The sequence below is a fragment of the Oncorhynchus kisutch genome, linkage group LG24, assembly GCF_002021735.2.
Source record: "Oncorhynchus kisutch isolate 150728-3 linkage group LG24, Okis_V2, whole genome shotgun sequence".
Lineage (NCBI taxonomy): Eukaryota > Metazoa > Chordata > Actinopteri > Salmoniformes > Salmonidae > Oncorhynchus > Oncorhynchus kisutch.
Window position 1 is genome coordinate 15,265,337 of NC_034197.2, and position 27,448 is coordinate 15,292,784.

The window sequence follows — 27,448 nt, forward strand, 5'->3', positions numbered from 1 at the left end:
AGTGACCATCGGGTTCAAGGCCCTTCTCCCCCGATTGCTCAGTTTATCCAGGGGGCCACATCTAGAAAGGAATGTGTTGGTACCCTACGCCAGATCTGTGCCTCGACACAATCCTGTCTCGGAGCTCTATAGACAATTCCTTCGACCTCATGGTTTGGTTTTTGCTCTGACATGAACTGTTAACAGTGTAACCTTATATAGACAGGTGTGTGCCTTTCCAAATCATGTCCAATCAATTGAATTCACCACAGTTGGATTCCAATCAAGTTGTAGAAACATATTAAGGATGATCCATGAAAACAGGATGCACCTGAGCTCAATTTCGTGTCTCATAGCAAACGATCTGAATACTTATATAAACAGAGATAGAGCCTTGGCCTAGGCTACTGTTGTTTGCGAAGATAGAGGCCTTTTTTACTGAAGTAAAACAAAAGTTAGAGAGTATGCCTATAGTGAAAAGCCTACATGGCAGGGCTCCAGACTGCAAACATTTGGTCGCGTTTTGCAACCCTTTGACACCTTCTTGTGGGAGAAAAAAAACTGTACTGGTTGCATCGGTGCAGTCCTCATTATCCTCATGATTCCTGTAATGAAAGTGTCTGCCTGCCTGTCCCTGTAACTGTTTTCTGGGGCCTGTTGCTGTGTAGAGCAGCAAAATAGTTTTCTGATTGTTTAACATAAAATCCAATTGCTGGGAAAACCCAGCTATCCTGTTTGTTACAGACGAAGAGAGGATGTTCTCATCTGTCTGTAGTTATACTTTTTATTTCTCAACTCTTAATTATGAGCTCAATAGCAACTATTTTACAAAGATATTTGATATTGAGATACACAACGTGCGAAATGTGCATTGGCCCTTGCGAGTGCATAAGCCGCATTGGACAATAGGCTACAACTGCAACGTTTATTTTGCATTAAATGTACTGTTAGATTAATACATGGCTACTATGAGTGGTTATTATCTTTAGAATTAGTGATATAGTTCATGTGTTTTGAGTTTCCACTTACTCATGTGGTGAATTAGCCCTAAATAAATTAGCCTATGATTTCAGAACACATAATGATACAGGAATATTAATCTCTAAACAAAAATATTCTGGAGCCCTATTTTAACAGTCACATTTATTTGTCAAGACAGCTGTGCTTGGCTGCATCTCACTGTAGTAGGATGTAGGATATGTTTTGATTTGAATTTCCATTGTCACGCCCTGACCTTAGAGATCCTTTTATTTCTCTATTTGGTTAGGTCAGGGTGTGACTATGATGGGCATTCTAGTTTATTGATTTCTAGGTTGGCTTGGTATAGTTCCCAGGACCAAGCAGCGTGCCCAGGAGGAGCAGGTATCCTGGGCTTGGGAGGAGATCCAGGAGTTAAGGACATCCTGGACTTGGGAGGAAGTAATGGCAGGAGACGAAAGCCTGCCATGGAAGCAGGCGGAAGCAGCGAAGGAAGGACATTGACGACACCGGGTTCGCGGCCACGACGTAGGCCCAAGAAGCAGCCTCCGCCGACCACATGGGGTGGTCGGCGGAGGGGTGAACCAGAGCCAGTCTGGGAGAGGAAAGTGAACTTGGAGGGGAGTGAAGGGAGTGAATCAGAGACAGTCAGTGAGTTGATGGGGAAATTGGAGGAGAGAGTTATGAGAGATCTGTTGTGTTGGTGCATGAGGCACGACATTCGCCCTAGGAGCATGTCCTCAGTTTAATGCCACCTGTGCCAGCTCTCCGTACTCGCTTTGAGGAGCGTGTTATCGTTCCGGTACAATGTGTTCCGTTTCAACGCACCGTGTCTCCAGTACGCCTCCCCAGCCCTGCACGTCCTGAGTCAGCTCTCCGTACTCGTCCTGAGGAGCGTGATAGCCGTCTGGTGAAGACTGTACCGGCTCCACGCACCAGATCTCCAGTACGCCTCCCCAGCCCTGCACGTCCTGAGTCAGCTCTCCATACTCGTCCTGAGGAGCGTGATAGCCGTCTGGTGAAGACTGTACCGGCTCCACGCACCAGATCTCCAGTACGCCTCCCCAGCCCTGCACGTCCTGAGTCAGCTCTCCGTACTCGTCCTGAGGAGCGTGATAGCCGTCTGGTGAAGACTGTACCGGCTCCACGCACCAGATCTCCAGTACGCCTCCCCAGCCCTGCACGTCCTGTGCCAGCTCTCCGCACTCGCTTTGAGGAGCGTGTTATCATTCCGGTACAATGTGTGCTGGTTCTACGCACCGCGTCTCCAGTGTGCCTCCACAGCCCGGTACGTCCTGTGCCTGCTCCCCGCACTTGCCTTGTGAAGGTTGTCATCTGTCCAGGACCCGTTGTGCCAGCTCCACGCTCCAGGCCTCCTGTGCGTCTCCCCAGCCCGGGAACGTCCTGTGCCAGCTCCACACTCCAGGCCTCCTGTGTGTCTCCCCAGCCCGTTACGTCCTGTGCCGGCTCCACGCACCCGGCCACCATTGCGTCTCCCCAGCCCGGTACGTCCTGTGCCAGCAGTCCAGATCCTCCAGCAACGGTTGGCAGTCCGGAACCTCCAGCGACGGTCTGCAGTCTGGAGCCTCCAGCGACGGTCTGCAGTCTGGAACCTCAAGCGACGGTTCCCAGTCCTGAGCCTCCAGTGATGATCCGTAGTCCGGAGCCTCCTGCGACAGTCTGCAGTTGGGAGCCTACAGAGATGGTTCCCAGTCCAGAGCCTCCAGTGATGATCCATGGCCCGAATCCTCCAGTGATGATCCATGGCCCGGAGCCTTCAGCGATGATCCATGGCCCGGACCCTCCAATGACGACCCACGGTCCGGTTCCTCTGGCGACGGTCCACGGTCCAGAGCTTCCGGTGACGATCCACGGTCCGGTTCCTCCGGCGACGATCCACTGCCCGGTTCCCCCGTTGACGATCCACGGTCCGGAGTCTCTGGCGACGATCCCTGGTCCAGAGCTTCCAGCGACTATCCCCGCACCAGAGTCGCCACCTAAGCTGGCGGATCCGCGAGAGGAGCGGGGTCGACGTCCCGCACCGGAGCCGCCACCAAGGCTGGATGCCCACCCGGACCCTCCCCTATAGAGTCAGGTTTTGCGGCCGGAGTCCGCACCTTTGAGGTGGGGGGGGGGGGGGGTACTGTCACGCCCTGACCTTAGAGATCCTTGTATTTCTCTATCTGGTTAGGTAAGGGTGTGACTAGGGTGGGCATTCTAGTTTATTTATTTCTAGGTTGGCTTGGTATGGTTCCCAATCAGAGGCAGCTGTCTATCGTTGTCTATGATTGGGGATCATATTTAGGCAGCCTTTTTTCCACCTCCTGTGTGTGGGATCTTGATTTTGTATTGTTGCTTTTTAGCCCTACAAAGCTGTATGTTTCTTGTTTTGTGCCGGTTATCATAAATAAAAATGATTAACCTGCTGCATCTTGGTCCCACCATCCTTCCAACAACGATCGTTACATCCATTAACCTTTTGTTTGCTGCGTTTGTTTACTGTTCATGTAACCAGCCTAAATATGGATTGTGTCACGATTTTATCGATACAATATTTTATTTACTAGGCCTACCACTTGGTACTGCTGTTTCATTCATTCACCTTCACAGTTGTGTCGGTATTCTAAGCCAAACTACTATTCAGTATTTTTGTTTGCATGCATGAATAACTCGCCTACTACTTTCAGCATTTAGTCTGCATTATTTTGGTAAGACAGCTGTGTGTGCGGCTGCATTCACATAGGCTGTTTGTAGTAGGTGAATTACCCTATCTAGCTTGCAGCCTATATTTCATTACCAAAACGGCCTTGCTTTAGTGTGCAGGGCGATGTCTATTGTGCTGATACAGCACAGCGGCGATTGGCGCGAAATCTGTAGCCTACCTGTCACTTCAAAAGCACTCAATGATCTTGGAGTCTCTGCATTTGAACTGTATGTTTATTGTGGTTTCGTGTGATATAAGCAGAATTCAATATATACTCAACAAAAATATGAAAATATTCATGCAACAATTTCAAAGACTTTACCGAGTTACAGTTCATATAGGAAATCAGCCATTTAAATAAATTCATTCGGACCTAATCTATGGATTTCACATGACTGGGGTCACAGATACCTTAAAAATAAAAAGGTAGGGGTGTGAATCAGAAATCCAGTCAGTATCTGGTGTGACCACCATGCAGTGCGACACATCTCCTTCACATAGAGTTGATCAGTCTTGATTGTGGCCTGTGGAATGTTGTCCCACTCCTATTTGATGGCTGTGTGAAGTTGCTGGATATTGGTGGGAACTGGAACATGCAGTCGTACACGTCGATCCAGGGCATCACAAACATGCTCAATGGCTGACATGTCTGGTGAGTATGGAAGAACTGGGACATTTTCAGCTTCCAGGAATTGTGTACAGGTCCTTGCGACATGGAGCCATGCATTATCATGCTGTGATGGTGGGTGATGAGTGGCACGACAATGGGCCTCAGGATCTCGTCACGGTATCTCTGCATTCAAATGACCATCGATAAAATGCAATTGTGTTCGTTGTCCGTAGCTTATGCCTGCCCATACCATAACCCCACCGCCACCATGGGGCACTCTGTTCACAACGTTCAACGTTGACGTCAGAAAACCGCTCGCCACACAACGCCATGCACGTAGTCTGTGGTTGTGAGGCCGGTTGGACAAACTGCCAAATTCTCTAAAACGATGTTGGAGGTGTGTTATGGTAGAGAAATGAACATTAAATTATTGTGGACATTCCTGCAGTCAGCATGCCAATTGCACGCTCCCTCAAAACTTGAGACATCTTTGGCATTGTGTTGTGTGTTAAAACTGCACATTTTAGAAGGTCCTTTTATTGTCCCCCAGCACAATGTGCACCTGTGTAATGATCATGCTGTTTAATCGACTTCTTGATATGCCACACCTGTCAGGTGGATGGGTTGTCTTGGCAAATGAGGAAATGCTCACTAACAGGGATGTAAAAACATTTGTGAACAACATTGGAGAGAAATAAGATTTTTGTGCATATGGAACATTTCTGGGATCTTTTATCTTGTATTTTATTTCAGCTCATGAAACATGAAGCACTTTACATGTTACATGGTGTATGTGTTGTTAGTGTGTGTGTGGTTGGTGTGTGTGGGGTTAGTGTGTGTGTGTGGTTAGTGTGTGTGTGGGGTTAGTGTGTGTGTGTGTGTGGGTGGTGTGTGTGTTGTTAGTGTGTGTGTGGTTGGTGTGTGTGGGGTTAGTGTGTGTGTGGGGTTAGTGTGTGTGTGTGGTTAGTGTGTGTGTGTGGTTAGTGTGTTTGTGGTTAGTGTGTGTGTGGGTGGGGAATGTGTTGTTAGTGTGTGTGGGGTTAGTGTGTGTGTGGGGTTAGTGTGTGTGTGGGGTTAGTGTGTGTGTGTGGTTAGTGTGTGTGTGGGGTTAGTGTGTGTGTGGTTAGTGTGTGTGTGGGTGGTGTGTGTGTGTGTGGTTAGTGTGTGTGTGTGTGGTTAGTGTGTGTGTGGGTGGTGTGGTTGGTGTGTGTGGGGTTAGTGTGTGTGTGGGGTTAGTGTGTGTGTGTGGTTAGTGTGTGTGTGTGGTTAGTGTGTTTGTGGTTAGTGTGTGTGTGGGTGGGGAATGTGTTGTTAGTGTGTGTGGGGTTAGTGTGTGTGTGGGGTTAGTGTGTGTGTGGGGTTAGTGTGTGTGTGTGGTTAGTGTGTGTGTGGGGTTAGTGTGTGTGTGGTTAGTGTGTGTGTGGGTGGTGTATGTGTTGTTAGTGTGTGTGTGGTTAGTGTGTGTGTGTGGTTAGTGTGTGTGTGTGTGGTTAGTGTGTGTGTGGGTGGTGTGGTTGGTGTGTGTGGGGTTAGTGTGTGTGTGGGGTTAGTGTGTGTGTGTGGTTAGTGTGTGTGTGTGGTTAGTGTGTGTGTGGTTAGTGTGTGTGTGGTTAGTGTGTGTGTGGGTGGTGTATGTGTTGTTAGTGTGTGTGTGGTTGGTGTGTGTGTGGTTAGTGTGTGTGTGTGGTTAGTGTGTGTGCGGTTAGTGTGTGTGTGATTCGTGTGTGTGTGGGTGGTGTGTGTGTGTGATTCGTGTGTGTGTGGTTGGTGTTGTGTGTGTGGTTAGTGTGTGTGTGTGTGTGGTTAGTGTGTGTGTGTGTGGTTAGTGTGTGTGTGGTTAGTGTGTGTGTGGTTGGTGTGTGTGTGGTTAGTGTGTGTGTGGTTGGTGTATGTGAGGTTGGTATATGTGAGGTTGGTGTGTGTGTGGTTGGTGTGTGTGTGGTTAGTGTGTGTGTGGTTAGTGTGTGTGGGGTTAGTGTGTGTGTGGTTAGTATGTGTGGGGTTAGTGTGTGTGGGGTTCGTGTGTGTGGGGTTAGTGTGTGTGGGGTTAGTGTGTGTGGTTAGTGTGTGTGTGTGGTTAGTGTGTATGTGGTTAGTGTGTGTGGGGTTAGTGTGTGTGGGGGGGAAGGGCTGGGTGGGCCAATAGAGGGGTGCGTTGTCAGAAGACATAATAGCTGTGTTCATTGTGCAGCAGTCAGAGCCCATATGAGCCTGTCATTTACTGTTGATGTTACTGTTGATATTACTGTTCATGTTACTGCTCATGTTACTGTTCATGTTACTGTTGATGTTACTGTTCATGTTACTGTTCATGTTACTGCTCATGTTACTGTTGATGTTACTGCTCATGTTACTGTTCATGTTACTGCTCATGTTACTGTTCATGTTACTGTTCATGTTACTGTTGATGTTACTGTTGATGTTACTGTTGATGTTACTGCTCATGTTACTGTTGATGTTACTGTTGATGTTACTGCTCATGTTACTGTTGATGTTACTGCTCATGTTACTGTTCATGTTACTGTTGATGTTACTGTTGATGTTACTGTTCATGTTACTGTTCATGTTACTGTTGATGTTACTGCTCATGTTACTGTTCATGTTACTGTTCATGTTACTGTTGATGTTACTGTTCATGTTACTGTTCATGTTACTGTTGATGTTACTGCTCATGTTACTGTTCATGTTACTGTTCATGGGAGATGCTGCTAGATAGATATCTGTGTGGATGTTGTTATTCAAGGGCTATCTCACTTCCCTTAGAGTCAGACCCCAAGCTGAATAATCATGAATATACTAGAATGATACTTTATAATGGTTGAATAATTGGTGTAGCAGGACTAATACAGTTGAAGTCTGAAGTTTACATACATTTAGGAGTCATTAAAACTTGTTTTTCAACCACTCCACACATTTCTTGTTAACAAACTATAGTTTTGGCAAGTCGGTTAGGACATCTACTTTGTGCATGACACAAGTCATTTTTTCAACAATTGTTTACAGACAGATTATTTCACGTATAATGCACTGTATCACAATTCCAGTGGGTCAGATGTTTACATACACTAAGTTGACTGTGCCTTTAAACAGCTTGGAACATTCCAGGAAATGATGTCAAGGCTTTAGAAGCTTCTGATAGGCTAATTGACATCATTTGAGTCCATTGGAGGTGTACCTGTGAATGTATTTCAAGGCCTACCTTCGAACTCAGTGCCTCTTTGCTTGACATCATGGGAAAATCAAAAGGAATCAGCCAAGACCTAAAAAAAAAATGGTAGAACTCCACAAGTCTGGTTCATCCTTGGGAGCGATTTCTAAAAGCCTGAAGGTATCACATTCATCTGTACAAACAATAGTAAGCAAGTATAAACGCCATGTGACCACCCAGCCATCATGCCGCTCAGGAAGGAGACTGTCTTCTAAAGATTAACTTACTTTGGTGCAAAAAGTGCAAATCAATCCCAGAACAACAGCAAAGGACCTTGTGAAGATGCTGGAGGAAACAGGTACAAAAGTATCTATATCCACAGTGAAACGAGTCCTATATCGACATAACCTGAAAGGCCGCTCAGCAAGGAAGTAGCCACTGCTCCAAAAACCGCCATAAAAAAGCCAGACTACGGTTTGCAACTGCACATGGGGACAAGGAGAAATGTTCTCTGGTCTAGAATAGAACTGTTTGGCCATAATGACCATAATGACCATCGTCATGTTTGGAGGAAAAGGGGGAGGCTTGCAAGCCAAAGAACACCATCCCAACCGTGAAGCACGCGGGTGGCAGCATCATGTTGTGGGGGTGCTTTGCTGCAGGAGGGACTGGTGCACTTTACAAAATAGATGGCATCATGAGGTAGGGAAATGATGTGGATATATTGAAGCAACATCTCAAGACATCAGTCAGGAAGTTAAAGCTTGGTCGCAAATGGGTCTTCCAAATGGACAATGACCCCAAGCATACTTCCAAAGCTGTGGCAAAATGGCTTAAGGACAACAAAGTCAAGGGATTGGAGTGGCCATCACAAAGCCCTGACATCAAACCTATGGAACATTTGTGGGTAGAACTGAAAAAGCGTGTGTGAGGAAGCAGGCGTACAAACCTGACCCAGTTACACCAGCTCTGTCAGGAGGAATGGGCCAAATTCACCCAAATTTTTGTGGGAAGCTTGTGGAAGGCTACCCGAAACGTTTGACCCAAGTTAAACAATTTAGAGGCAATGCTATTAAATACTAGTTGAGTGGATGTAAACTTCTGACCCACTGGGAATGTGATGAAAGAAATAAAAGCTGAAATAAATCATTCTCTCTACTATTATTCTGACATTTCACATTCTTAAAATAAAGTGGTGATCCTAACTGACCTAAGACAGGGATTTTTTACTAGAATTAAATGTCAGGAATTGTGAAGAACTGAGTTTAAATGTATTTGGCTAAGGTGTATGTCAACCTCCGACTTCAACTGTATGTCGTGCCAGAGTAAAAACGTGTTCACACTCAGATTTGATTTGATTTGATTTGAATCCTTTCCCTCGTGTTCTGCTCTGTAGGATTCCTATAACATTTGAATAAAATGCCTTAATATTTATGTGGAAAGCTTTTTCATCAGTACAGAAATAACTGTAAGTACTGTTACCTCTATTTAATCAGTATAAATAGGGATGTGCTCTGATCTCCTACCACATTCAGCATTATCAAAGCCACTGCTGACAGGTTCTTCTGCTTTAATTGGGACTCTTATCATCAGCCAGGCTACACAAACGAGCGCTGCCTCTGCAATGTCTGCATAATTAGAATCCTTAGTCATTTTGAACCTCTTTCATTCTCTCTCAAAGCCACTATCTCTCTGCAACTGCTTATGCTGATACATTGATTCCTTTGGGACCCTGTCACACCCAAAGTTTTGGTCAATTCCAGTTGAAGTCAGATTAATTGAAATTCAAGTCATGAATAGAAAATGTATCAATATAGGAGGATGCATGACATAGTTCAAATAGAAACGCAACCTTCTTGTCACTCTCCCAGCTTACTGTTACTGGCACTCTCAGTGTCTCTAGTCACTTGGCTAACTCTTTTCCATAAATACCTCATAGTTATCCGCAATTTCCCCAGCATATTTGAAACTCCACTCGCTCCCTCTAACCCATTTAGCTACTTCTGTATGAGGGACCAATTTGAAACGACTTTCCTGGTCGGGTATAATTAATCCAGGTGACCTGCTGGATCTTTCAGTGAGCGGCCTCTCCCTGGCCTCTGTACCACACGCAGCGGGGCCCCAATTTGAAATGACTTGGACTGTCACTGTGTGTCTGAGTGGGAGGCCTGCTGTTATCACTCTAATCTATCTCATCCAAGAGCTTTCCTATCTCTGCTCTCTCTCTCATCTCTGTCACCTCTCTCTCTCATCTCTGTCACCTCTCTCTATCCTCTTCGTTCAGGCGTTTAGATTCTGCAGATGGAATTACTCCGATTTTTTTTGGTAGAGGAGAATTTAGATTCTAGACTGACTTCAAAAAGCTTACGGATTTTATGTGCACTTGTACTGTATTATGGAGAGTGGTTTAACGTTTTTATAGAAGACTGCAGAAGAGTGGTACAGTGTGGCAGAGTGCAGTGTTGGGTTATATAATCCGTTAGTGTTGGAGTTTTCAGATATAATCCTCCCTCCCTCTCTCTCTTTCTTTTTCTTTCTCATTCCCAATTTATACATCCCTTGTTCTTTCTATCTCTCTCTCCTTTTCTCTCCATCCACCCACCCACCCACCCTCTCTCTCTCTCTCTCTCTCTCGTCTCTCTCTCTCTCTCTGTCTCTCGCTCTCTCTCTGTCTCTCGCTCTCTCTCTGACTCTCTCTCTCTCTGTCTCTGTCTCTCTCTCTCTCTCTCTCTCTCTCTCTCTCCCTCTCTCTCTCTCTCTCTCTCTCTGTCTCTCGCTCTCTCTCTGTCTCTCTCTCTCTCTCTCTCTCTCTCTCTCCCCGTCTCTCTCTCTCGCTCTCTCTCTGTCTCTCGCTCTCTCTCTGTCTCTCTCTCTCTCCCTGTCTCTCTCTCTCTCTTTTCTCTCTTTCTCTCTCTCTCTCTTTGTCTCTCTCTCTCTCTTTTCTCTCTCTCTTTTTTTCTCTCTCTTTTTCTCTCTTTCTCTCTCTCTCTCTCTCTCTCTCTCTCTCTCTCTCTCCCTCTCTCTCTCTCTCTCTGTCTCCTCTCTTTATCACACTCTCTCTGTCTAATATCAGGCCTATTTACTGTGCATGCCTGTATTTTTGTTCTCTAACTCATGTCCTCTGTCCAGGTTTTTCTTTTGTGGAGTTGGATGCCATTTTCCAGACAGTCAATAGATGATGATGATGAGAGGTCAGGGTGGTTGGCTGACTGGATGACTGAGGAACACCATTGTTTGCAGAAGCTCTGTACCTTTGTTGTCCCTTACTCCTGAGTTTGTTAGTCACTTCAGTAGGACAGTCATGTACATTTCAATTCATGATTAAAAAAAAATATTTTAATCTCTCTTATTTATCTTTCTTCTGTTTACTACCATTGCTGCTTCTTGTGTCTTGCTTTAATTCAATTCAATTGTCTCTCTCTTTCTTCATTTTTGCTCCGTCTCTCTGTCTCCGTCTCTTTTCCTCTCTCTCTGTACATATGCCTTTCTTTTTTGGTCTTTCTTAAGTGTCAGGCAGTCACCATCTTACTCAAGCTATCCAATCTCTGCTCCCACAAGCCCTACTGCAGCCAGCCCCTATGCCACCCTCCTCCCCACCAGTCTGACTGTTAACAGCTTCTTCAGCCTCCATCAGTACTGCTGCCCCTCCTCGTCTGCCAAACACTCGCAGCAGGCAAGGTAAGGGCCACCTAAGGGCCTTCAAAAGAACCCCAAGAACCATTTAATACCTCACAACAATCCTTACCTCCTGCAAGACCCTTAGAACCTTAAACAGATCCCCTGGTCCCCTGGTCACCAACCCTTACTTCAAAGCTTGCCCTCCCTTTCCTCTTCCTACAAAACCCCTTCACTCCCCTGGTTAACCCCCCGGTTACCTGTCACCCTAAGACCCTTACCCTTTACCCAGCCCCTGACCTGTGCAAGAACCCTCCATTGCTATGTCACCTCATCATTGTTTCACCATTTTTCACCGCCTGCTTTGCCTTTCATCATCTGTTCGGAATGTGTCACCAGTTCACTCCTGACCCTGGCCTATGCCACACTGCCATGCTGCCTCCTCATCTTTCATGACTATCAGAGTGTCCTCACTGTTGTCTACATCTTAACCGCTGTGTCTGAGAGGGGGGTAGAGGGGATGGCCGTCTTTAAAGGGTGAATCAGCAGTTGCTACATACATTTTTGGACTTAAAAATGGATGATATGTACCCATGGATTCATGAAGAATATAACTTAATGCCTCATGAGTTAAATTCACTGTCGGACCACATCAGAAGCAATAATTTAAGCTTATTTTACTTCAATATTTGTAAACAAAAGTATATGGAAACAAACACTATATAGCCTCAAAACATGGTTAAACTATGGTGTTGACATCATGGATGGTCAGTCCTTTCATCCATAGCTCACTTAAAAGGGTCATTTGAGAGAGAGAGAGAGCTGTCCTCACTTAAAGAAGAGAAAAAGCTATCTTCTTGAGTGGAGGGTCTGAAGGTAGTCTGAGTCACCACTAAACCCACTGAATCTTCACCTTCTCTCTCTCTCTCAACATGACCCTGTGATGTACTGGAGCAGACACCAGCTTCAGGGCATCATGGTTCAGGACTGCCATCTAGTGGGATATACAGGCCTAGTGTGCAGTCAGTGAACGCTAGTTAGCATTGTTGCCTGGACAGAGTACTATGGAAATATGACCTAGAATACAGCAGCTGATAGCTAAGAAACACAAATTATTATATATATTATTTTTGACACAGGATATGACATGAACATTTAAGACGGCATCCTGCTCCTCTCTTCTCTCAGTATCATTTCCACTACTGTATGCGTTGATCAGCTTTTTCTCACGTATTTATGTCTCATGCCTTTTCTCTTTTTCTTGCTGTTTTTCTCTGTTTCTCTGTGTGTTCGTCTGTCTGTCTGTCTGTCTGTCTGTCTGTCTGTCTGTCTGTCTGTCTGTCTGTCTGTCTGCCTCTGTGCCTGTCTGTCTGCCTACTTGTCTGTCTGTCTGTCTGTCTGTCTGTCCGTCTGTCTCTGTCTGTCTGTCTCTGTCTGTCTGTCTGTCTGTCTGTCTGTCTGTCTGTCTGTCTGTCTGTCTGTCTGTCTGTCTGTCTGTCTGTCTGTCTGTCTGTCTGTCTGTCTGTCTGTCTGTCTGTCTGTCTGTCTGTCTTCTCTCTGTTTCCTTCCCTTCCTATCTATCTGTCTATCAACCTGTCTCTTTTCCTCTCTGTCTGTCTCTTTACCCATTCCCGTTGGTTCCTCAGAGAGGAGTGCAAGGATGTGCCCTCCCATCAGTTCTGTTGTCCCTCCTCAGGGTGCAGTAGCCCCTCCTCTCGGTAACCATGGGCTTTGATTGGTCTCTTGGCATCAGTCTGGACAACTGATTGGTCTCTTTGTGCCTAACTGGACAGCTCACCCAATCCACCTGAGTCGGACCCTCTGGGGGACTCGTGTTATTTACTGAGAGAAAACTGGAAGCCTCCTCAATACAGTTTAACATATGAATGACTCTGGATGGAGCCTCATCTGGCTGGATTTAATCTGATCATTTTCAGAGTTGCATGCAAATTCTAGTATTATGATAGTTAGTGATAGTGATTTACCAGATACAGTGCCTTCGGAAAGTATTCAGACCCCTTCAGTTTTTCCATATTTTGATACATTACAGCCTTATTCTAAAATGCATTAAATAAATAAAAATCCTCAGCCATCTACACACAATACCCCATAATGACAAGGTGAAAACTGGTTTTTAGACACTTTTGCAGATTTAAATTAAACACCTTATTTACATAAGTATTCAGACCCTTTGCTATGAGACTCGAAATTGAGCTCTGGTACGTCCTGTTTCCATTGATCATCCTTGAGATGTTTCTACAACTTGATTTGAGTCCACCTGTGGTAAATTCAATTGATTGGACATGATTTGGAAAGGCAAACACCTGTCTATATAAGGTCCCACAGTTGACAGTGCATGTCAGAGCAAAAAACCAAGCCGTGAGGTCGAAGGAATTGTCCGTAGAGCTCCGAGACAGGATTGTGTCGAGGCACAGATCTGGAGAATGGTACCACAATATTTCTGCAGCATTGAAGGTCCCCAAGAACACAGTGGCCTCCATCATTCTTAAATGGAAAAGGTTTGGAGCCACCAAGACTCTCCCTAGAGCTGGCCGCCAGGCCAAACTGAGCAATCCGGGGAGAAGGGCCTTGGTCAGGGAGGTGACCCAATGATCACTCTGACAGAGCTCTAGTGTTCCTCTGTGGATATGGGAGAACCTTCCAGAAAGACAACCATCTCTGCAGCACTCCTCCAATCAGGCCTTGATGGTAGAGTGACCAGACGGAAGCTACTCCTCAGTAAAAGGCACATGAAAGCCTGCTTGGAGTTTGCCAAAAGGCACCTAAAGACTCTCAGACCATGATAAACAAGATTCTCTGGTCTGATGAAACCAAGATTGAACTCTTTGGCCTGAATGCCAAGCGTTATGTCTGGAGGAATCCTGGCACCATCCCTACAGTGGCAGCATCATACTGTGTGAATGTTTTTCAGCGGCAGGGACTGGGAGACTAGTCAGGATCGAGGCAAAGATGAACAGTGCAAAGTACAGAGAGATCCTTGATGAAAACCTGCTCCAGAGCGCTCAGGACCTCAGACTGGGGGCGAAGGTTCACCTTCCAACAGGACAATGACCCTAAGCACGCAGGAGTGAGTCCCTGAGCGGCCAAGCCAGAGCCCGGACTTGAGCCGGATCAAACATCCCTGGAGTGACCTGAAAATAGCTGTGCAGCAACGCTCCTCATCCAACCTGACAGAGCTTGAGAGGATCTCCAGAGAAAAATGGGAGAAACTTCCCAAATACAGGTGTGCCAAGCTTGTAGCGTGATAACCATTAAGACTCGAGGCTGTAATCACTGCCAAAGGTGCTTCAAGTACTGAGTAAAGAGTCTGAATACTTATGTGAATATGATAATTTCATGTTTTAATCAGCAAACATTTCTAAAAACCTGTTTTTGGTTTGCAATTATGGGATATTGTGTGTAGATTTATGAGGGGAAAAAACAATTGAATACATTTTAGAATAAGGCTGTAACGTAACAAAATGTGGGAACAGTCAAGAGGTCTGAATACTTTCCGAAGGCACGGTATTATGACTCCACAGTAGACTCATGAACCATGATTATCTCCTCACTTTGTATATAATCTCTGTCTCACTGCCTAACATTATTAGCTTTTCTCTGCTCATCTTCACACCTGTCACCTCTGTTTTAAGTAGTCGTTCTCTATGTTCTGTAGCTACCACACTGCCACTCCAGTCTGTGAGAAGCTAGGCTTATCATAACTCAATGAAATCTAAGGAAGAAAAAAAAGAAAGCTATTTCAATGTCACGTTCTAGTATTTCTTTGTGTTTGTTTAGAAATGTTAGATGATGTTGCTCCATATCTGAAATAAACATATCATGTTCGGTGCATAGAAGAATATATCTTTTTTTTCTGATGTAGTGTAGACCTCTGGACAGCAGGGGGCATAGTTATTATAATCTCAACGGTAGAGTAGTCCTACTTCTCAACTTTGTCTCTGAGACACATACAGTAGTTGACCGGTAACTGTGGGCACAGGCATCTTCAATAAATGTTGGTGGCCAATAGAATATTATATCTGTGTGCATTTATGATCTATGTGTGTTTTCTTTACTCTAATCATACACTAGGTGCTATCTAGAACCGAAAAGAGTTCTTCAGCTGTCCACGTAGGAGAACCTTTTAAAGAACCATTGTTGGTTCCAGGTAGAACCCTTTTGGTTCCAAGTTGAACCCTTTTGGCTTCCATGTAGAACCCTTTCCACAGAGGGTTCTACATGGAACCCAAAATGGTTCTACCTGGAACCAAAGGGGGACTACCTGGATCCAGAAAGGGTTATCCTATGAGGACAGCCAAAGAACCCTTTTGGAACCCTTTTTCATTAGAGTGTACAGTACACATGTACACACTCACACACTCATCAAGGTAAACTACAGAGTATAGCAGAAATGCAGTATGACATCATAATACACCAGGTATGGAGATCTATGGAGCTGGATATACACTACCGTTCAAAAGTTTGGTGTCACTTAGAAGTGTCCTTGTTTTTGAAAGAAAAGCTAACTTTTTGTCCATTAAAATAACATCAAATTGATCAGAAATACAGTGTAGACATGTTTAATGTTGCAAATGACTATTGTAGCTGGAAACGGCTGATTTTTTATGGAATATCTACATAGGCGTACAGAGGCCCATTATCAGCAACCATCACTCCTGTGTTCCAATGGCACGCTGTGATAGCTAATCCAAGTTTATCTTTTTAAAAGGCTAATTGTCATCACAGCTGAAAACTGTTGTGCTAATTAAAGAACAATAAAACTGGGGTGTCCCACTCCTTTTTCTATTCTGGTTAGAGCCAGTATTTCTGATCAATTTGATGTTATTTTAATGGGGGGAAAAATGTCATTTTCTTTCAAAAACAAGGACATTTCTAATTGACCCCAAACTTTTGAACGGTAGTGTAGGCCTGACTCCATCCCCTCATTGTTGGAATTTGAATGAGAAGTACATTACCACCCCCTCCTCTCTGTTCCTTTTCTGTTGTGACAGGTGTGTGTTTGTTCTATTTGTCTTTATGTAACAGCGTGCCTGCCTGTCAGTCAGCTGGGTAAAGTGAGATAGCAAGGTGCAGGAGGAGGGAGTGGAGAGAGTTTGGGCGGGGTGAGTAAGTTCCGAGGTGTCAGAAGGCTGAAGAATGTAGCCTTGCAGCTCTGCAGGGTGAGCGAGAGAATGTGAGTGTGTGTGTTCGTGAAGTGTGTGTTTTTTAGGGTGTGTTTGTTATCACGCTCCACCAGTCCGTGTGGGACCTCTCTTTAACCGTAGGAGCACGGTAAGGACCTTTGAATTCACTCCTAAACTTTCTGAACAGAACAACAGAGATGACATGCTGTAACTAGTGGTAAGTCTTGAGTGATTGTCAGTTGGAATGTATGTAATACTTGTGTATGCACGGTTTGTGCTTATTATAGAGCTGACTGAGTCAGTATCTCAGTATGGTGAGCCTACTGTGCAGCGTACATGAGTGTTGAGAAGGCTGTTGAATTCAGCTTTATGTATTTATATTTAAACAGCTTTTATAGATACTATCGATGTGGATGTGCAGTTTATTGTAGACAATGGTGTTGAAAGTGTCTAGTGAGGATACGGCAGGGTTTTTGATAGCGTTCACTTCAGTTCACTACAGTTCATTACGGTAAGTTCATGTTTATGACAGTGAGAGGTTACATTTGGTATCAAAAGCAGACATGCAGTGTCTACTACATGTAGGACCGAGGGAGGAAGTGGATTGAGTGAAATTCACGAGAAGTCGCCTGAGTGTGATAATGAATGGGTGTTACCTGTGACAGAGTGTATGCCATTACATTGAAAGAGAACAGAGCAGTTGGGTTATGTCAGAGGCTGTCTCCCTGTTTCCATCGCAAACACACACACTCACTCACTCACTCACACACTCCCTCACTCACTCAGTCAGTCAGTGAGCGTTACAGTAGTGTGTGTATACAGCATGTGCAGTGTCAGTGTGTGTGTAATGTCTGTGAGGAGAGAGTAAAAACAAGGTTTATGTTGGAGATTATAAGAGAGTCTGATTGATGGAGGAGTGGAATCAGTGGATGGAGTGTAGGAGGCAGAAGAATGCTTGGATGTGACAGATGAATCATTAGATTGTTCTCACTGTATTCACTTCTTCTGAGTTCTACAATAGAAGTCCTTCAACTTGTGGGTAACTGGTTTTCCTGTTTCACACATGACGCGAGAGCCATTATTGACATTTCCATCATTACAACACTAGAGTGGTTTGAAGATGTGATGTCGTCAAATAGCAGTGAGGGTTCAAAGCTAAACGAAGGTCTGTTGTTGTTCTCTCTGGATGGATGGTCAGTGTTGTTTCCCTTTGATGGGTCTTGAAAAGCATTGTATTATTCTATCACTAAGCATAAAGCTTGGGTTGCTCTCACCTCTGGTGTCTGTCTGTAAAGCAAATCAAATGAAATCAAATGTATTGGTCACATACACGTGTTTTGGCAGATGTTATCGCGGGTGTAGCGAAATGCTTTGTGATTCTAGCTCCGACAGTGCAGTGATATCTAACAAGTAATATCTAACAGTTTCACAACATATACCCAAAATACACGTAAATCTAAGTATGGAATGGATTAATACCTATATGTCAGAGCGTCATTGGACTACGATACAGTGGCGTAGTATAGAATACAGTATAAACATATGAGATGGGTGATGCAATATTTACACACAATTAAAGTGACTAAGATACCGTAGAATAGTATCTGGTACAGTTTATACATATGAGATGAGTAATGCAAGATACGGGGACATTATTAAAGTGCTTAGTGTTTATTTTTTTAATTTTTTTAAGTGGCCAGTCATTCCTAATCTGTCTATAGGCAGCAGCCTCTGATGTGCTGGAGATGGCTGTTTAACAGTCAATGGTGTAGTATTGAATACAATACAGTATATACATATTTAATGAGTGATGCAATATGTAAACACAATATAAAAGGGACCGACTCTGATGTGCTAGTGATGGCTGTTTAGCAGTCTGTTGTGGAGACAGAACAAGATGGAGAAGTGAGAGGTGAAGGACAGACAGAGACCAGGGAGATCAAGAGGACAGGACAAGGATAATTGTGTGAGAGGAGCCTGTTAAAGTAAGTCTTTGGTCAGTCACAGTGCAGATCAATAGAGTATTATGACTTCTCATCAATGGCAGGGAGCACATGTGTTTTTAAAGTCCTAGCAACTCTCACCTGTTGTGGGCCCATGGAGACATGCTGCCGCCCTGCCTCTTCAACACACGCTGACAGGCAGTCCATCAATAATGAATATGGAGGAACAGGAGGCAGAGGGCAGTTAGCGAGGAGGTGACACTGTTTCACACTGCAGATAATACATCTCTTCCCCACTCACTTCTCTCCTCCTCTCCTCTCTGCTTCTGCCTTCTTCTTCTCGTCACATATTGTCAAAAGTTCCCCATCGGTTTCTAATCTGAATTTCATCCGAGTTGAAGAGGGTCATGTTGGTGCCTTCTGAGTGTACCTGCAGCCCCACAGAGGGCCTCAGTCAGTTGCAGCACTGTGACGGGCCTACAGGAGACTGATCCATAAAACATGAGGCTCTGATGTGATCTGTGATATGGTCACCCTCATGATTTATACAACAAACTTTTTACTCCAATATCAACTTTGTGTAAGCGTATTATGTGAACACATGAACACAGTCACAAACGCAGGAAAAACATTAACATGTTTAATTCAGTCTAAAGAGTCAATATTACAGCGCCCTGTTGTTGGTGCAATGGAAGGTGGAGCACATTTGGGGCCTTTCACAAAAAAATATATGTTTTATTGTCACGTACAGTACTCGTTCAAGGGTTTTTATTTTGACTATTTTCTACATATATATATATATTAGATATATATTAGATTCTTCAAAGTAGCAACCCTTTGCCTTGATGACAGCTTTGCACACTCTTGGCATTAAAATATATTTTGATTTGTTTAACACTTTTTTTGGTTACTACATGATTCCGTATGTGTTATTTCATAGTTTTGATGTCTTCACTATTATTCTACAATGTAGAAAATAGTCAAATAAAGGAAAACCCTTGAATGAGTACATCGGATAGTTGCAGTGAAATGTGTTGTTTTACAGTGTCAGCCATCGTAGTACGGCACCCCTGGAACAAATTAGGGTAAAGTGCCTTGCTCAAGGGTACAGACAGATTTTTCACCTTGTCGGCTCAGGTATTAGAATCAGCGACCTTTCAGTTATTGGCCCAAAGCTCTAACTGCAAGGCTACCTGCCGCCCTAACGCTCACAGGAGGAGTGGCAAGAGGAGTGGCAACAGCAGGGGTATCAAATTGAGATGAGGAGAGCAGAGAAGGCCTTTGGGAGGGGAGGAGTTAAATGAGAGCAAGGATGTTCAGAGAGTTATCATAAGTAGCCTAGAAAGCATAGTTAAGTATGTTGTGTTTTCATGTGTAATATCATTCGACCTAGGTTTGGATATGGCTGGGAGCCAGACGTAAAAAGGCCATCTGAGTCCTCCTGTGTGATGTGGCAGCCGGCGTGGTGTCCCTATCTTTTGGTGTATAACTGTGTGGCTTTGTCACCAACTGTCCATGATTTCCACTCCATAAAAGGAGCACTCTCGTGGTGCACAGTGGTAAATTGTATACTATTTATGTGTCAGATGGAAGACAGACCTGCAATAGAGACTGGGTGCGTGAGTTTGCTATCTGTTTGTGTGACTAACTACAGTAGCCTGCTCAGTGCTATATATTTATGTGCTGTGTATATACACACTGAGTAGAATCGTTGTAACACACACTTGCAGCATTATGCTCATGATGACCGTCCGTCACTCGCGGCCCACAATGCATCTACACCGACCTAAATGGTGTTAATAATCCATCGTCATGGCAACAGTGCTTCTCATCCCTCAACTGCCTCTCCGCCCACATAGGTCTCGCAGCAACCGTCACTAAGCAACCCCCTCTTCCTTCTCAGTTTCTCCATTTGTGAGGCTGCGGGGGCAGAGAAAGAAATGGAGTAAGAGATGATGTTACATCAAGTAAATCTGATATCATATATGATGTGACAAAAAGTATGATATTATATATGATATGACAAAAATCTGATATCATATATGATGTGACAAAAAGTATGATATCATATATGATGTGACAAAAATATGATATTATATATGATATGACCAATGACCCAACACACCTCCAGGATGTGTAAGGACTATTTGACCAAGGAGTAGAGTGAAGGAGTGCTGCATCAGATGACCTGGCCTCCACAATCCCCCAACCTCAATCAAACTGAGATGGTTTGGGATGAGTCGGACCGCAGAGTGTAGGAAAAGCAGCCAACAAGTGCTCAGCATATGTGGGAACTCCTTCAAGACTGTTGGAAAAGCATTCCAGGTGAAGCTGGTTGAGAGTATGCCAAGAGTGTGCAATGCTGTCATTGAGGCAAGGGGTGGCTACTTTGAAGAATCTAAAATGTAACATTTATTTAGATTTGTTTAACACTTTTTTGGTTACTACATGACTCCATATGTGTTATTTCATAGTTTTGATGTCTTCACTTGATGTCTTCACTATTATTCTAAAATAGTAAAAAGAAAGAAAAACCCTTGAATGAGTAGATGTTCTAAAACTTTCGACCGGTTAAATATGATTAGAAAGAGTGGAAATATTGAAAGTGTTTTTCACTGAAGCTAGAGATCTGATCTCCAGAGCTTATCAAGAGGAAATTGCGGTGCATTTTTAGAGAAGTCTGATTAAACATCAATAGAGTAGAAGGTGGTTATCTTTATATTCCTTGGCCATATGCAACGTGAAGTATAGTGCAAATCACAGAAAGTTTGGTGCACCTTAATTGGGGAAGACGGCTCGTGGTAATGGCTATAATTAGTGGAATGGTATCAAACACATGGTTTCCATGTGTTTAATGCCATTCCATTTACTCCGTTCCAGCCATTACTATGAGCCGCCCTCCCCTCAGCAGCCTCCACTGACACAAATGTAACAGATATATTGGCCACTAACATTTTTAGAGGTGGTGGTGGAGTGGTCAGAGTTGTGTCTCTATACAGCTGGCTCCAGTCATTGTGACCACTGTTGTTAGTACATGACATGCTATGGTTCCCTGTGTTCAAACAGCCTTTCACAGTATTATTGCCTTGTTTCACCCTTTTTTTTAATCAGAGGAAACCGTGTATTTCTGGGGAACAGGAAATGCTGTTGAAAACCCACTATGACGTGTGCACATGACGGTTGCAACAGCAACACTATATTACATATTACATAAAGAACACATTATCCTCAACCTTAACTAATGTGTCTACTGTGGTTGTGTAAGGATCATTGGTGTTGTTGGCCTGTTCTAATTGTATAGTCCTCCAGTGTTCCTTCCTCCCCGTCATATATTTTCTGTCAGCTTCACACCAACCACAGGAAACCACTGCTTCTCAGGGGAAGAGAAGGAGAGAAACAGGAAGAAGGGAGGACCAAATAGAGAGAGAAAGAACATAACTTTCCTAATTGTTGTGCCCTATTCCTACAGAGCATGTTGTTAACACGTGGGCTAAGGTTTTACCATGATGTTGGCCTGCATTATAGTCTGAATAAAGCTTTGCCCACATACATTTGCATGCTGCCCCAGTTTCTGTTTCCTTGGGCCTCTGCTCTGTCGTTATGTTTTCTTCAGGAAGTGAGTAAGAACCAGAGGGCAGCGCCTGGGCAGAGTGGGTGTGGCAAGGGAAGGGAGGAAGTCAAGGCAGGGGCATGTGACTTGTGACTGTGGTGAGGTGGTTACTCACTGACGGACTGGCCGACTAGCTCTCTGGTTGACTGTTGCTACATGGGATAGAGAGCAGGACAGTGGAATAGCTGTTGGATTTCCTGGAAGATCAGGGCCTGAGGGGACTATTGGGCTGGATAGGAGGCTGGCTGCTTAGCCTGTCGGTACATGTCTGTGTGGAGAGATGCAGCTGTGTAGGCTACATACAGTAGATCAGACAAGTGTGTGTTGTAGTACTGTACAGGTCTAGTGGGAAAAGTTAGCGTTCCTGTGTATGTGTCTGTTTCATAATCTATTTGTCAAAAGTGCAGTCCTATGCGTGCATGCGTTTGGCTGTTATTGTAAACACCTGGTCTTTCCAGACAGGTGTGGAATGAGTGGTATGTGGCACTGGCAGTGAAATGTGTTTGTGGCTAATGACTGCCCTAATGTTTTAGTTTTTTTACCTGTTATTTTAATGTATGACAGAGAGAGGGAGAAGTCTGAACAATGGTACTAAACTCAGTAGTACATTAACTGCACAGGGAGTTTTCCGGCCTGGACAAACAAAGAGGGATAGAGAGGGTACAGAAAGAGAGAGAAGGGTCAGAGAGGGAGTGAGAGGGCAGAGACGTTGGTTCACAAGGCAGGAAACGACACGTGATTCTGTCAGCTCCAGTGCAAGGAACATTTTGGGGGAATGGGAAATGCTGCTCCGATCATGTTCTATTACCATTGGTGTGACTGGAAGGGTTGCTGCACATGATAAAAAAACATATATACAGTAGCTGCGTAAATTCTGATCTTTGTTGTGGTGAGAGGCTAAGTACAAAGTGCCCGTGTGAATGTGTGTAAGTCTGGTCCTCTTCCCTCATGAGATCCAGCAGGAGAAGTTTCCTGCCACGCCGGTCTAATTTCTACATGTGAGTGACTTACCTATGAGGGACAATACATCTGTGTTTGGGACTGGAGATGACTAAGTTAAGTATGTCCCCTCTTCATCAAGCCCTTTCCCCTCTCATTCAATCCTTCTGTCCCCACAGTGTGGAAACAGAGACCCAGTGTGCGGAGCCTCCCGGGGCCCACTCAGACGGCCCCTACAGCCAGACCACAGCGTACCTGCGTGGCACAGAGCGCTACAGTGACAGCAGCAGTGGTCCTGGTCCTCCAGGCCCTCGGGGGCCTCCGTGCGTGGCCCCTCCCAGCTCGGCAAGCCTTGCCTGGGCACTGCGAACACGCCATCAGCCTGCCAGCCTGGCCCTCCGCAAGCAGGAGGAGGAGGAGAACAAGAGGTGCAAGGCCAGTCTCTCTGACAGCTATGAGCTCTCCACAGACCTGCAGGACAAGAAGGTACCCCGTGGTGTGGGCGTGTGTATACAGAATGTGTCTGTACTGTATGGTTTGAACTCCATGTCGTTTGTGTTGTGTGTAGAGAGAGAGAGAAACAACAAGCGTGATAACATGCATTACTTTACTGGCAGTGAGTGTTGTGGTAGCCCTGTCTATAACTCCTCTGTCCCCTGTCCTGTCTCCTCTGCCAGGTGGAGATGTTGGAGAGGAAGTATGGTGGATCCTTTGTGAGCCGCAGAGCAGCCCGGACCATCCAGACGGCCTTCCGCCAGTACCGCATGAACAAGAACTTTGAGCGCCTCCGCAGCTCGGCGTCCGAGAGCCGCATGACGCGACGCATCATCCTGTCCAACATGCGGCTGCAGTACTCGTTTGATGACCGCCAGCCGCAGCAGCAGGGGACCGGAACACAGACGAACTTCACACACAGCGTGGGCATCGGCCCTCCTCATTCACCTGACGCAGAGAGGACAGGAGACTATACACACCTGGAGGACTCCTTCACCAAACAGGTTGGCCAGTCATCTGGTGCATTCGCTACAGCAGTGATATGTTGAATCAAGTGACTAGTTAAATCAATTCTCAGTTAGAGATTCTATTCCTGCTTGAGTCTCTGTTTTGTCATACTGCAGGTTGAATATCTGTCCCTTACTGTACCAAGATGTTCTATCCTCTCCCTCCATGTGCCGTTCAGGTGAAGTCCCTGGCTGACTCCATGGACACCGCCCTGACCTGCCGTAGCGGGCGGGATGACTCCCAGGAAGACTTTGGGGAGTGTGTGTGGAGCAGCAGCAGTAACCCCTCCTCTCAGAGAGGCCTGTGTGAGAGACCCCGGGGGGGGGGAGGGGGCCTTAGCATGCACGGAGACAGCACAGCCACCTCCTACAGTGATGTCACTCTATACATGGACGACTGCATGCCCTCCTCGCCCCTCTCACTGGACCGGGCCCCTAGCAGCACAGACACTGAGTACTGGGGCCCTGGGGGAGGCGTGGGGGCCCGTGAGGACAGCAGGGACACTGAGGGAGGGGGTAGCAGTAACAGCCGTCGCAGCACTCCCTGCACAGAGTGTCGAGACTACCGTCTGAGGGGCGCCCACCTGCCCCTGCTCACCATCGAGCCCCCCAGCGACAGCTCCGTGGACATGAGCGACCGTTCAGACCGTGGCTCCCTCAGCAGACAGATCTACGAGCAGGAGCCAGCGGGAGGAGCAGGCTCTCCTCAGGGAACACTCAAACACTCCCCTAACACTCCCCGCTCTGTCTCTACAGCTGCAGCTCAGGGCCAGACCCGCGCCCCCGGCCGGGGGCCCCCCCTGCCCACTCAAATCCCCCACCACGTGGCACACCACCATCACCACCACCCTCACCACCACCAGTACCCAGACACCCCCTCGTCCTCCTCTTCCCCCCAGCAGCCCCCCACCACCCCCCTGTCCTCCTCCTCCTCTGCTGCGCTGCCCCCTGGTGGCCTGGAGCAGCCCTGTCTATCTGACGGGGACAACGACTCTCTCAACTCCACCACCAACTCCAACGAGACGGTGAACTGCAGCTCTGGCTCCTCGTCTCAGGACAGCCTGAGGGAGCCCCTACCCCCTCTGGGCAAGCAGACCTACCAGAGAGAGAGTCGACACAGCTGGGACTCACCGCCATTCAACAACGACGTGGTGCAAAGACGCCAGTACCGCATCGGACTCAACCTATTCAATAAGTAAGACTTTTGCAATCCATTTATATTTGACATTTAAACTACGTAAAACAACCACATGTCACAATCCTTGAATGTAAAACCTTCAAAACAGGAAAAGTCAGGATATAGTGTCACCGAGTGGGAATTGGGAGACGTTCTCTTGTGATTTGTCATTGTCTGATTGGTCTTTGTGATTCTCAGGAAGCCAGAGAAAGGGATCCAGTACCTGATCGAGAGAGACTTTGTGTCCGACACTCCGGTCGGGATCGCTCGCTTCATCCTGGAGAGGAAGGGCCTTAGCAGACAGATGATCGGAGAATTCCTCGGCAACCGGCAGAAACAGTTCAACAAGGACGTACTGGAGTAAGGGAATGACCGACGGAGAGGGGGAGGATTCCGAATGGGAGTATACAGTAAATAGGAGATTACTAGAAGTAATTGGAGAGGCTACTGTTACAGTAGTGACTGTGTCTCCTGTGTGTGTGTTATAGCTGTGTGGTGGACGAGATGGACTTCTCAGGTATGGACCTGGACGATGCTCTGAGGAAGTTCCAGGCCCAGATTAGAGTTCAAGGAGAAGCCCAGAAAGTAGAGAGGCTCATAGAAGCTTTCAGGTGTGTTCAATAGTCCAACTCATGTGTCTATTGTGTTGTTAGACACTCTGTGGAAATAGATTGAATGTACAGTGAGAATGCGTGTTGTTGTTTTGGAAATCCCTCTTAAATCTACACTACTACTCTCTCTTGAAAGTACTTGAAACGTGTTCTCCTTTCTCCCCCAGTCAGCGGTACTGTGTGTGTAACCCGACGCTGGTCCGCCAGTTCCAGAACCCAGACACCATCTTCATCCTGGCCTTCGCCATCATCCTCCTCAACACGGATATGTACAGCCCCAACGTCAAGGCAGAGAGGAAGATGAAGATAGAGGACTTCATCAAGAACCTCAGAGGTGCAGTTGGAACAAGCAGATCCATAAACATGCACACAAACAAAACACTCCGAGTAACATTGAACTTAAGGTCCTCATGTGAGAAACAAGATTCTCAGGCTGGCCCCCAGACTATAACATGGCAGTACACTGTGATCAGTGATGGCTATTTCCACTGCGTTTGTCTCGTCCTTTTGGGTTGTATGAGTTTTGAACATAAAAGTGAGCCTGCTACCTCCCAGACACTCATAACGCGAGACACTTTCCATCAAATAGTTTTTTTTCAATCAAATGAGCAAAATATTTAAACCCAGCAGGAAGTAGACTTATGTAGGCGCGTTTAACGCATTAACAGCCTCTCTCTTTCCCTGTGTGTCTACCAGGAGTGGACAACGGCCAGGACATTCCCAGGGATCTGTTGGTGGGGATCTACCAGCGCATCCAGAAGTGGGAGCTAAGGACCAACGACGACCACGTGTCCCAAGTGCAGGCGGTAGAGAGAGTCATAGTAGGCAAAAAGCCTGTGAGTTGTCTGGGCTTGAAATGTAACTGTAGCCCCGTGTCATTTCCCTGTTTAGCCTGTCAACATCTGTGGTACTATGTGTTGTTGCTATGTGTTACTGCATTGACAAGCTGTAACACATAGCTGTTACTGCTCAGCCTTAGGGAGATGTAATACTAAACTCTTTTCTTTCTTTGTGTTTTGTGTAGGTGATGTCTCTGCCACACCGCAGGCTGGTATGCTGCTGTCAGCTCTATGAGGTGCCTGACCCCAACCGACCCCAGAGGACAGGAGTTCACCAACGAGAGGTCTTCCTGTTCAACGACCTGCTGGTGGTGAGGCTTCCTAACACATCCTCCTAACAATGGGAACTCCTATGAGAGCCTCCTGCTAATGCGTATGGAGAGTTGGAGACCATCAGGCTATCCTAAACAATGTAGAAATATGTATACTGTTCTCTTTTCTCCTCCGTTTACAACCACATGTTCTCCATGTGCCTTCTCAGGTGACTAAGATTTTCCAGAAGAAGAAGACTTCTGTGACGTACAGTTTCAGACAGTCCTTCCCTCTGGTGGAGATGCAAGTCCACATGTTCCAGAACTCATGTGAGAGCCTGTTTCCTCCTCTGCCTCTTCCTCATATTCAACACTAAACCCCTCCAGACATCTGCACATTTACTTATCAGTAGTTTTCTTCTCTGTACGCTCTGTACTCTTTCTCTCCCTCCATTAAGTTGATGAATATGCTCCTCTCGTATCTTTGAATGAGTTCACTCTCGTTTGACTCTGTGTATGTCTCTGTCTGTCAACATAGGTCATGAAGTTAACAGCCAGATGGTAAATGTTATGTTTTTACATGATTCTCTTTCTCTGTCTGCCTCTGTCACCCAGACTACCCCCACGGTATCCGTCTGACCTCAGCAGTGTTGGGTGGAGAGAGGAAGGTCCTTATCGTGTTTATGGCTCCCAGCCAGCAGGACCGCACCCGCTTTGTCAGTGACCTTAAAGAGAGTATCGCTGAGGTGCAGGAGATGGAGAAGTACAGAGTGGAGTGTGAGTACACCTCCCCCTGTTGGTCATTATGGGGAACTACGGCTGTGTGTGGCTCAAAGGTGTAGTAGAGTAACTATTGCTTTCCTGCATCTTACCCTATCCACCTGTAAGTGAAATACAGG

General features: G+C 45.8%; 1 protein-coding gene across 7 annotated transcripts in view; it reads left to right on the forward strand.

Moving 5' to 3' along the window:
- The window catches only part of LOC109869702 (IQ motif and SEC7 domain-containing protein 2-like), a 47,775-nt gene that overhangs the window by 14,366 nt on the left and 5,961 nt on the right, over positions 1-27,448 (forward strand). For 3 of the 7 annotated variants that reach the window (XM_031803699.1, XM_031803700.1, XM_031803704.1), the window contains 11 exons: positions 10,927-11,097; positions 22,850-23,156; positions 23,348-23,668; positions 23,851-24,866; positions 25,047-25,208; positions 25,337-25,459; positions 25,627-25,793; positions 26,156-26,295; positions 26,484-26,609; positions 26,780-26,879; positions 27,165-27,326. In XM_031803699.1, coding sequence (XP_031659559.1) covers positions 10,927-11,097; positions 22,850-23,156; positions 23,348-23,668; positions 23,851-24,866; positions 25,047-25,208; positions 25,337-25,459; positions 25,627-25,793; positions 26,156-26,295; positions 26,484-26,609; positions 26,780-26,879; positions 27,165-27,326 — 2,795 coding nt within the window. Of the gene's footprint in view, positions 1-10,926; positions 11,098-16,195; positions 16,327-21,352; positions 22,730-22,849; positions 23,157-23,347; positions 23,669-23,850; positions 24,867-25,046; positions 25,209-25,336; positions 25,460-25,626; positions 25,794-26,155; positions 26,296-26,483; positions 26,610-26,779; positions 26,880-27,164; positions 27,327-27,448 lie in introns of those variants that run through there. The other 4 variants (XM_031803701.1, XM_031803705.1, XM_031803703.1 and 1 more) reach the window with 4 other exon arrangements.